A 12500-nucleotide genomic window follows, 5' to 3' on the forward strand; every position below is an offset into this window, starting at 1 on the left:
TTTTAACGAACTCATAAACAATATCTAATGGGCAAATTATCCATACTTTGGGAAAACATAATGAATGAAAATAAATATACTATATACGAGGAAACAAATTAACTCCCTATTAAGTAATATTTCTCTTAATACCACTACATTACAAGATCCAAATGAAATGAAAACAGAAAACGGGTTCCTGGTAATTCTTCGTTTTCTCCCCTAAAGAAATGTTTATCAAATGGCCGCTTTACTTAACACAAGGAATTACTATCACGATCTCCACTCCAATAAATCTACTTTTAAGGATATGCACTATATTTTTTCTCTCAAATGATCATTACATTTCTAAGAATAACTCATTTGATGATTAAAGTAAAAGCAAATGTGATCAATCTTATGCATACTGTCGGAAAAGCGTCTATTACAGTGGTTATTAAACTAGGGGGGGGGCGAGAGGGGAGGGTCATAAAGTAGTATTTTTGCAAACCATTTTCGGAAATATTTCGATAAGTGTTATGATGTATACGAAATTCTTTGCGGAATTCTTTGGCCAATAATAGTACAAGATAATACTTTTTTCTGGGGATTTTTAAACATTTGGTTAAATATTTGACTGGTTTCTTAGGGTTCGGGTGACATGTATAGTATATAGATTTGACTAAAGACCAATTAATCATGGTCTCTAAAAAGCCGATAACAGATATTCTCTGCAAAACAATAAACGAGAATTTTTTATTAAAAAATTTTATACACACCAACACACACACCTACACATTCACATGCACACACACATACACACACACTCTCACATGCATACACAAATAAACACATACACATACACACTCCCACATACACACACACACATATACATACATACACGCACACGAAGGTTTTATTTTTTTCAGATAACATATATTGTAGAATGACAAAGATATTCTTACCTATTATGATAAGTATGTATACAAAAATGTGCGTTAATTTTCCACATAATTATATTCTCCCTAAAACAATGTCATCCTTATCTATTATTAATCATAAATGTCATTACTTGATTCGTTTTCAGAAGAGTTTCCTTACCCAAAATTATATTTTCCTTATTCTTTAATTTTGTAACAATATAAGACTTATCTGTGGACGTTAAGGAATTATCTTATAATTCATGTTTGAAATGAAAAGAGAAATTGTGTATGGGCTGTTTAATGACATGATATATGATGCATATGTATATCTATGTATACACACATACATACATATTATATATATATATATATATATATATATATATATATATATATATATATATATATATATAGGTAGATAGATAGATAGATAGATATATACTTCTATATTTATATATACACATATATATGTATATATATATATAGATAGATATATATATAGATATATTTATACATATATATACATACATACATATATATATATATATATATATATATATATATATATATACATATATATATATACATGTATATACATATGTACACACACACAATTATGATGAAGGTATTATCGAAAAACGTCAATCACATATCTTATTATTCGTTCTTTACAACATTTGCTACGGTGAACTATGTTCATGACCCACCCCCCCACCACACATCCGGGAGGGGGGAGGGAAGTGAACAGATGACGATAATGCCGACGATGATGATGGTAATAACGACGGCAATGAAGATGAAGGTTAGGATTATAATATAATGAATATTGTGATGAAAAAGGTGATAGTGATGATTACGGTTCATCTCTAGTTAGGTTTGATACCAAAAAAGGTTTCTTGCTGCACTGAACAAAAAGATAATCTGCAAATACTTTTTTGTCATTGTTTATAGCGCAGTGCAGTAGTTTCTCGTCCGAGACGTTTGCTTACATTAGACACATTTGGAACAGATTTCCCATCTCGTAAGACTTTCAGGATGTATGACCGGAGGTTGGCCAAGTCTCCCACGGTCCTGGTGCCGCGAAGGAGGTAGATATAAGTGCCAAGTGGCCGGAGTGCCGCATTCGACACCGATTCCTCCTCAGGCACAGACTTCCTTCAAGAGAGCAGTCATGAAGGGTCTTTGTGTCGTGGCCTTGGTCGCCGCGCTTTGCGTCGCTCCCTTCCGAGCTGAGCGACCTCCGTCGGGAGTGCTGCGTCCTATGCCCCGCCCTGGCACCGAGGGAGTGCACACTCTGCCGGCTCTTCTGCCTGACTATCTGCGCTCTTCGCACAGGCAGACCAGACCTTCTTATCGACCTGATGTTCCGTCCTTCCAGCGACCTCAGATCCAGCCCCGACACCCGTCCTTCAATAAGCAGACGAAGCCTCTGCCCCGTCCAGTGGGAGTCAGGACTCTGCCAGCAGAACTTCCAGAGGATTTTAGGCAGACAAGACCTTTCGTCCGCCCTGATGTTCCGTCCTTCCAGCGACCTCAGATCCAGCCCCGACACCCGTCCTTCAATAAGCAGACGAAGCCTCTGCCCCGTCCAGTAGAAGCCATTCGTCCGTCCCTGATGTTTCCGTCCCTTCCAGCGACCTCAGATCCAGCCCCGACACCCGTCCTTCAATATGCAGACGAAGCCTCTGCCCCGTCCAGTGGGAGTCAGGACTCTGCCAGCAGAACTTCCAGAGGATTTTAGGCAGACAAGACCCTTTGCTCGTCCTTCGACAGGAGTAAACACACTTCCTGCCGACCTTCCCGAACACTTTCGCAGCTCAACGAAACAGACAAGACCGGCACTCCGACCAACATCATATGTCCCTCATGCTGAATGTAAGTGTAAAACGAAATGTCTCTTTTTGTTCCAAGTACACTATGTACTGGGAACCACATTAGTTCAGACCAGTTTTCAATTGCTGCTCAAAAGATCCTTCTCAAAACCAAACAAATAAAGAAAGGCTCAAAGTGATGTATGAATAAAACAAACATGAATTTACAAATTTGTACAAATGAAGGAATTGGTTCAGTAAGGCCTTTGTCTGCCAATAGATAAACTACCATACAAATAATAAGTCATACCCAAAAACTAATATGATGGATCCTTCAATAGACAGCATGAACGAAATATGCAAAAGATCCGTACTAATGATCCACTTGTAATCTCCACAGCTGAGATCTGCCAGAGCTGCGAGCGCCTGACCTTCGTCCGGCGAGGAGCCTGTTGCAAGCGATGGAACCTCTGCTGCTGAGGAACGTCGTGGCTTGAGTCGACAGACAACGTCCTGTGATTGGCTTAGTCTTCTTTGAAATCTATCAATATTGGTACGATTAGGAATACAGAATCGACTTTAATATATTCTGTGTTGATAGGTAACGGAAGTGCCCCCAAATCATGTCGACCTTGAAAAAGCAATATATGTCAGAAACATTGCATTGAAATTGGACATGTCAATTTTATAGTGCAAATATATAAAAATACTGTAGGTGAAGTTATTTGTCGAATGTTCCAACAAATAAATTCAATATCTGAGAATCCTCCGTGAATGTTTATAACCTGATGATATAATTTGACAAGAGGATTTTTTATCAATCAATAACAACCTAAGAATCAGATAATCTGAAAGCCTTAGCTTCAATAAAGACGATAATTCTGTAAAGCAAAACCAATAACAGAAGGAAATGCATTAAATCCAGTAAAACAATATTGCAGATATAATCGTAACTTATTAAATGAGAAATGCAGAATATCGGAATTAACTTGTTTATGGATTTACAAGTGTTAAGATCAACTCGTTCTCAAAAAGATTTCCATCAACACCTTTGGTTTAATCAGTTAAATCAATCAAGTAAAAAGGCAACTAGCAATAGTAACCTTAAAACTAAATTATTTACCTTTCACATATGTATTTTCATCAGTTGAACTCTTCAACAAAAGAAGCATTTAAGAATATTTGGACAATCATTCTTAAGTTGACTCTTTCAAATGAATTGCTTATATTACAGTCTCTGTAATATCTAATCAATGATTTATTTTAAAAAGATGCAAGCAAGAGTGTGGAAAATAGTAAACACTGATATAACACAATACATATACTGAACTGTAAATCTGTACACTACGGCTTTGTCTTTAGCAAAAACTACCATGATTTAATACTAATGTAACACAAAAATCAAATGGTACTTTCTGTAGACCAATATTGCTCGAGAAAACATGAAAAATAACTCTGGGGAAAAGTAATACCACAAGACACTTTCTAATAACACAAAGTACCTTTCAAACACAATTAAAAAATATACCACAATTTATATAAATCTCCAAAACAGACGGATAATCAAAGAATTATGTTGGGCATATGCTAACAAGGGACATAAGCTTTATTATTTTTTTTTTTTTATTATTATTAAAGAAAAATAGATAAAGCACATGTGTTCTACTTTCACCAATCCCTGTTGGAGTCCGCGGGGTTATATATATAATATATATATTATATAGATATAAAATATATATAAATATATATATATATATATATATATTTTTATTTTTTTTTTTTTTTTTTTTTTTTTTAACGAACTCATAAACAATATCAAATGGGCAAATTATCCATACTTTGGGAAAACATAATGAATGAAAATAAATATACTCTATACGAGGAAACAAATTAACTACCTACTAAGAAATATTTCTCTTAATACCACTACATTACAAGATCCACATGAAATGAAAACAGAAAACGGGTTCCTGGTAATTATTAGTTTTCTCCCCTAAAGAAATGTTTATCAAATGGCCGGTTTATTTAACACAAGTAATTACTATCACGATCTCCACTCCAATAAATCTACTTTTAAGGAAATGCACTATATTTTTTCTTCCAAATAACCGTTTGATTTCTAAGAAAAGCCCATTTGATGATCAGAGTAAAAGCAAATGTGATAAATCTTATGCATACTGTCGGAAAAGCGTCTATTACAGTGGTTATTAAACTAAGGGGGGGTAGAGGGGAGGGTCATAAAGTAGTATTTTCGCAAACCATTTTCGGAATTATTTTAATAAGTGTTGTGATGTACACGAGTGTTGCTTGTGCGGAATTCTTTGGCCAATGATAAGACAAGATCATATTTTTTTCCTAGGGGATTTTTAATCATTTGGTTGAATATTTGACTGGTTTATTAGGATTCGGGTGATATGTCTAATATATAGATTTGACTAAAGACCAATTAATCATTATAGTCTCTGAAAAGCCGATAATAGATATTCTCTGCAAAGCAACAAAAGACAATTATTGATTAAAAAATGTTAAACGCACCAACACAGACACACATACACACACACACATACACACACACACATACATGCACACACACACACACACACATAAACACACACACACTCACATGCACACACACACACACACATAAACACACACACACACACATGCACACACACATACATACACGCACACGAACGTTTTTAATTATTTCAGATAACATATATTGTATAATATAATAAATAATTATATAAAAATACAAGTCAATTTTCTATATATTTTGTATTTTCCCTAAAGCAATATCATTCATATCTATCATTAATTATCAATTTCATTACCTGATTCGTTTTCAGAAGTTTCCTTATCCAAAACTATATTTTCGTTATTCTGTAATTTTGTAACAACATAAGACTTATCTGTGGGAGTTAAGAAATTATCTTGAAATTCAAGTTTGAAATGAAAAGAGAAATAGTGAATGAGATGTTTAAGAACATGATATATGATGCATAGATAGATAGATATAGATATAGTTATATATACAGATATATATGTATATATATATATATATATGTATATATATATGTATATATATATATATATATATATATATATTATATATATATATATATACATATGTATGTATATATATATGTATATACATATATATATACATACATATGTATATATATAAATATATGTATGCTAATATTATTATATATACCATCAATACATATATATGGGGGATATAATATATATACAACATTTGCTACGGAGTAACGATTTCATCGGGGAGGGAAATGTATAATATACGATAATGCCGCGATGTATGATGTAATAACGATATGTATATATATGTATATATACATATATATACATATACATGTATATGTATAAATATATGTACGGTTCGTCTGTAGTTAGGTTTAATAACAAAAATAGTTTCTTGCTGCACTGAACAAAAAAACATAATCTGCAAATACTTATTTGTCATTGTTTATAGCGCAGTGCAGTAGTTTCTCGTCCGAGACGTTTGCTTACATTAGACACATTTGGGACAGATTTCCCATCACGCAAGACTCGCAGGATATATTACCGGAGGTTGGCCAAGTCTCCCACGGTCCTGGTGCCGCGAGGGAGGTAGATATAAGTGCCAAGTGGCCGGAGTGCCGCATTCGACACCGATTCCTCCTCAGGCACAGACTTCCTTCAAGAGAGCAGTCATGAAGGGTCTTTGTGTCGTGGCCTTGGTCGCCGCGCTTTGCGTCGCTCCCTTCCGAGCTGAGCGACCTCCGTCGGGAGTGCTGCGTCCTATGCCCCGCCCTGGCACCGAGGGAGTGCACACTCTGCCGGCTCTTCTGCCTGACCATCTGCGCTCTTCGCACAGGCAGACCAGACCTTCTTATCGACCTGATGTTCCGTCCTTCCAGCGACCTCAGATCCAGCCCCGACACCCGTCCTTCAATGAGCAGACGAAGCCTCTGCCCCGTCCAGTGGGAGTCAGGACTCTGCCAGCAGAACTTCCAGAGGATTTTAGGCAGACAAGACCTTTCGTCCGCCCTGATGTTCCGTCCTTCCAGCGACCTCAGATCCAGCCCCGACACCCGTCCTTCAATAAGCAGACGAAGCCTCTGCCCCGTCCAGTGGGAGCCATAACTCTGCCAGCAGAACTTCCAGAGGATTTTAGGCAGACAAGACCTTTCGTCCGCCCTGATGTTCCGTCCTTCCAGCGACCTCAGATCCAGCCCCGACACCCGTCCTTCAATAAGCAGACGAAGCCTCTGCCCCGTCCAGTAGGAGCTATAACTCTGCCAGCAGAACTTCCAGAGGATTTTAGGCAGACAAGACCGGCACTCCGACCAACATCATATGTCCCTCATGCTGAATGTAAGTGTAAAACGAAATATCTCTTTTTTGTTCCAAGTACACATTAGTTTAGACCAGTTTTCAATTGCTGCTCAAAAGATCCTTTTCAAAACTAAAGAAGTAGAGAAAGGCTAAAATCGATTTATGATTAAACAAACATGAATTTACACATTTGTACAAATGAAGGAATTGGTTCAGTAAGGCCTTTGTCTGCCAACAGATAAACTACCATACAAATAAGTCATACCCAAATAATAAGCCATACCCAAAAGCTAATATGATGGCTCCTCCAACAGACAGCATGAACGAAATATGCAAAAGATCCGTACTAATGATCCACTTGTAATCTCCACAGCTGAGATCTGCCAGAGCTGCGAGCGCCTGACCTTCGTCCGGCGAGGAGCCTGTTGCAAGCGATGGAACCTCTGCTGCTGAGGAACGTCGTGGCTTGAGTCGACAGACAACGTCCTGTGACTGGCTTAGTCTTCTTTGAAATCTATATTGGTATGAGTAGGAATACAGAATCGACTTTAATATATGCTGGGTTGATACTGAAGAAAAAAATATATACTTTAGAAACATTGCACTGAAACTGGAGATGTAAATTCTATAGTGCAAATATATAAAAATACTGTAGGTGAAGTTATTTGTCGAATGTTCCAACAAATAAATTCAATATCTGAGAATCCTCCGTGAATGTTTATAACCTGATGATATAATTTGACAAGAGGATTTTTTATCAATCAATAACAACCTAAGAATCAGATAATCTTAAAGCTTTAGCTTCAATAAAGACGCTCATTCTGGAAAGTAAAACCAATAGCAGAAGGAAATGCATTAAATCCAATAAAACACTATTGTGGATATAATTGTAACTTATTAAATGAGAAATGCAGAATATCGGAATTAACTTGTTTATGGATTTACAAGTGTTAAGATTAACTCGTTCTCAAAAAGATTTCCATCACCACCTTTGGTTTAATCAGTTGAATAATTCAAGTAAAAAGGCAGCTAGTAATATTAGCCTTAAAACTAAATTACTTAACCTTTCACATATATATTTTCATCAGTTGAATTCTTCAACAAAAGATGCATTTAAGAATATTAAAGCAATCACTCTTAAGTTGACTCTTTCAATTGCATTGCTTATATTACAATCTCTGCAATATCTAACCAATGATTTAACTCAAAAGATGCAAGCAAGAGTGTGGAAAATAGTAAACGCTGATATAACACAATATATAAACTGAACTGTAAATTTGCACACTACGGCTTTGCCTTTAGCAAAAACTACCAAGATTCAATAATTATGTAGCACAAAAGTCAAATGGTACTTTCTGTAGACTAATATTGCTCGAAAGAACATGAAAAATAAATCTTGGTTAAATTAATGCCACAAGACACTTTCTAATAACACAAAGTACCTTTCGAACACAATTAAAAAATATACCACAATAAAAATATAATCTCAAAACAAAACGGATAAATCAAATAATTTTGTAATAAAGACTTATGTTGGTTGGACATTTTAAACAACTGACATAAGCCTTTAATTATATTTTTTTTTTTTTTTTATGAAAAGAAAAATAGGATAAAGCACATGCGTTCACTATTCACCAGTCCTTGTTGGAGTCCGCGGGGTATATATTTTTACGAAACTCATAACCAATTTCTAATGGGCAAATTTATCCATACTTTGGAAAACAGAATAAAAATAAACATGCTCTATACGAGGAAACAAATTAACTCCCTATTAAGTAATATTTCTCTTAATACCACTACATCACAAGATCCACATGAAATGAAAACAGAAAACGGGTTCCTGGTAATTCTTCGTTTTCTCCCCCCAAAGAAATGTTTATCAAATGACCAGTTTATTTAACAGAAGGAATTACTATCACGATCTCCACTCCAATAAATCTACTTTTAAGGATATGCACTATATTTTTTCTCTCAAATGATCATTACATTTCTAAGAATAACTCATTTGATGATTAAAGTAAAAGCAAATGTGATAAATCTTATGCATACTGTCGTAAAAGCGTCTATTATAGTGATTATTAAACTGGGGGGGGGAGGGGAGGGTCATAAAGTATTATTTTCGCAAACCATTTTCGGAATTATTTGAATAAGTTTGTAATGTACACGAGTGTTGCTTGTGCGGAATTCTTAGACCAATGATGAGACAAGATCATACATTTTTTATTCTTTTTATTCTTTTTTCTTGGGAATTTTTAATCATTTGGTTAAATATTTGACTGGATTATTAGGATTCGGGTGACATGTATAGTATATAGATTTGACTAAAGACCAATTAATCATTATAGTCTCTGAAAAGCCGACAGTAGATATTCTCTGCAAAACAACAAGACAATTATTGATTAAAAAATGTTAAACGCACCAACACATACACATACACACACATACACACACAAATACACACATAAATACACACACACACACTCACATTCACACATGAACACACACACACACGCACGCGCGCGCACACGAATGTTTTTAATTATTTCAGATGATAATATTGTATAATGACCAAGATTTTCTCACCTAATATAATAAATAATTATGCAAAATACAGGTTAACCTTCCACATATTTTGTATTTTCTCTAAAACAATATCATTCATATCTATCATTAATCATAAATTTCAGTACCTGATTCGTTTTCAATAGAGTGTCCTTACCCAAAACTATATTTTCCTTATCCTATAATTTTGTAACAATATAAGACTTATCTGTGGACGTTAAAGAATTATCTTGAAATTCAAGTTCGAAATGAAAAGAGAAATAGTATATGAGAACATGATGTACGATGCATATGTATATACATACACACACACACACACACACACACACACACTGTTCAAAGTAAAATATCTTTATATAATTATATATATATATATATCATATGTATGTATGTATGAGTTAATATATATATTCATATAGAGAGAGAGCAGAGAGAATTAAAGAGAGGCGAGGATACTATATATGTATATATATATATATATATATATATATCTATATATAAATAAATATATATATATATATAAATCAAATAATAAATATATATATATATATATATCTATATATATATATTATAACTAATTTACATATATTCTGTATAACATCTGTCTTATGTAAGTATATATATATATATTTATATATTATATATATATATATATAAAATTGTATATATATAAAGTATATTAATCTTTATAAATATATATAAATATCAATAATAATATGTCATATACAGAGGAGAAATAACAGAGATCGAACCAGAGAGAGCAATATAATATATATGTATATATGTATATATACACATATATATCTGTATATATATATATATATAGATAGATAGATAGATAGATAAATAGATAGATAGATAGATATAGATATATACATATATATTTGTGAATATATATATAGACAGAGAGAGATATACATGTACACACACAATTATGAGGAAGGTTTTATCGAAACGCGTCAATCACATATCTTGCGCTGTGAAGCCATTCGTTTTTTACTAAAGTTGCAACAGTGAACTATGTTCATGACCCCCCCCCCCCCACCACCACCATCACACATCCGGGAGGGGGGGGGGAGTGAACAGGTGACGATAATACGATAATGCCGACGATGATGCTGGAAATAACGACGGCAATGAAGATGAAGGTTAGGATTATAATATAATGAATATTGTGATGGAAAAGGCGATAGTGATGATTACGGTTCATCTCTAGTTATGTTTAATACCAAAAAAGGTTTCTTGCTGCACTGAAAAAAAAATAAATAATAATAATGAATAAATAAATAAATAAAAAATAATGATAATTTGCAAATACTTTTTTGTCATTGTTTATAGCGCAGTGCAGTAGTTTCTCGTCCGAGACGTTTGCTTACATTAGACACATTTGGAACAGATTTCCCATCTCGCAAGACTTTCAGGATGTATGACCGGAGGTCGGCCAAGTCTCCCACGGATAACCGGTGCCCGCGGGGGAAGGGGAGTGTAGATATAAGTGCCAAGTGGCCGGAGTGCCGCATTCGACACCGATTCCTCCTCAGGCACAGACTTCCTTCAAGAGAGCAGTCATGAAGGGTCTTTGTGTCGTGGCCTTTGTCGTCGCGCCGCGCTTTGCGTCGCTCCCTTTCCGAGCTGAAGCGACCTCCGTCGGGAGTGCTGCGTCCTATGCCGCGCCCTGGCACCGAGGGAGAGTGGCCACACTCTGCCGGCCTCTTCTGCCGGACCTATCTGCGCTCTCTTCGCACAGGCAGACCAGACTTTCTTATCGACTGGTGATCCGTTTCCAGCGACCTCAGNTTNAGCCCNGACACCCGTCCTTCAGTAAGCAGACGAAGCNTCTGCCNCGTCCAGTGGGCGTCAGGACTCTGCCAGCAGACTTCAGAGGATTTTTAGGCAGACAAAGGACCTTTCGTCCGCCCTGAAGTTCCGTTCTCTTCCAGCGACCTCAGGATCCAGCCCCGACACCCGTCCTTCATAAAGCAGACGAAGCCTCTGCCCCGTCCAGTGGAGCCATAACTCTTGACCAGCAGGGAAAACAAAAAAAAATTCCAGGAGGATCTTAGGCAGACCAAGACCTTTCGTCCGCCCTGAAGGTTCCGTCCTTCCAGCGACCTACAGAATCCAGCCCCGACACCCGTCCTTCAATATGCAGAACGAAGCCTCTGCCCGTCCGTGGGAGCCAATAACTCTGCCAGCAGAACTTCCAGAGTTATCTCAAGCAGACAAAGACCTTTCGTCCGCCCTGATGTTCCGACCCTTCAGCGACCTCAGATCCAGCCCCGACACCCGTCCTTCAATAAGGAGGAACGAAGCCAACTGCCCCGTCCAGAGGGAGTCTATACCGGACTCTGCAAGGCAGAACTTCCAGAGGATTTTAGGCAGACAAGACCATAACGTCCGCCCTGATGTTCCGTTCCTTCCACGACCTCAGAGATCCAGCCCGACACCCGTCCATCTCAATAACACGCAGACGAAGCCTCTGCCCCGTCAGTGGTGGAGGTCAGGACCCTGCCAGCAGAACTCCAGAGGATTTTTAGGCAGACAAGACCCTTTGCTCGACCCTTCAACAGGAGTCACCACACACTTCCTGCCGACCTCCCGACACTTCGCAGCTCAACGAAACCAGACATCGACCGGCCACTCGACCAACATCATATGGTCCTCATGCTGAATGTAAGTGTTAAAAAAACGACAATGTCATCTTTTTGTTCCAAAGTAACTACTGTTACTCGGGACCACATTAGTATCAGACAGTTTTCAATTGTGCCTTACAAAGATCCTTCTCAAAAACCAAACAAATAAAGGAAAGGCTTAAAGTGATGTATGAATAAAACAAACATGAATTACAAATTTTGTACAATGAAGGAAAATTGGTTCAGTAAAGCCTTTGTCTGTCAATAGATAA

At 36.5% G+C, this 12500-nt stretch overlaps 1 protein-coding gene and 1 pseudogene across 1 annotated transcript in view; both read left to right on the forward strand.

The window, feature by feature from the left end:
• Positions 1–7737, forward strand: part of LOC122248326 (uncharacterized) — a 10240-nt gene extending 2503 nt beyond the window's left edge. The window contains exons 2-5 of the mRNA XM_086534375.1: positions 2164–2413; positions 2520–2656; positions 6472–7072; positions 7407–7737. Of these exons, the coding sequence (XP_086390501.1) occupies positions 2164–2413; positions 2520–2656; positions 6472–7072; positions 7407–7486 (1068 nt within the window). The 3' untranslated portion in view covers positions 7487–7737. The remainder of the gene's footprint in view (positions 1–2163; positions 2414–2519; positions 2657–6471; positions 7073–7406) is intronic.
• Positions 7738–11163: 3426 nt separating this feature from the next.
• The window catches only part of LOC147466769 (uncharacterized), a 1970-nt pseudogene continuing 633 nt past the window's right edge, over positions 11164–12500 (forward strand).

This window comes from Penaeus japonicus, unplaced genomic scaffold, assembly GCF_977035675.1.
Source record: "Penaeus japonicus unplaced genomic scaffold, GWHDUDI00000001_assembly GWHDUDI00000041, whole genome shotgun sequence".
Classification (NCBI taxonomy): Eukaryota; Metazoa; Arthropoda; class Malacostraca; order Decapoda; family Penaeidae; genus Penaeus; species Penaeus japonicus.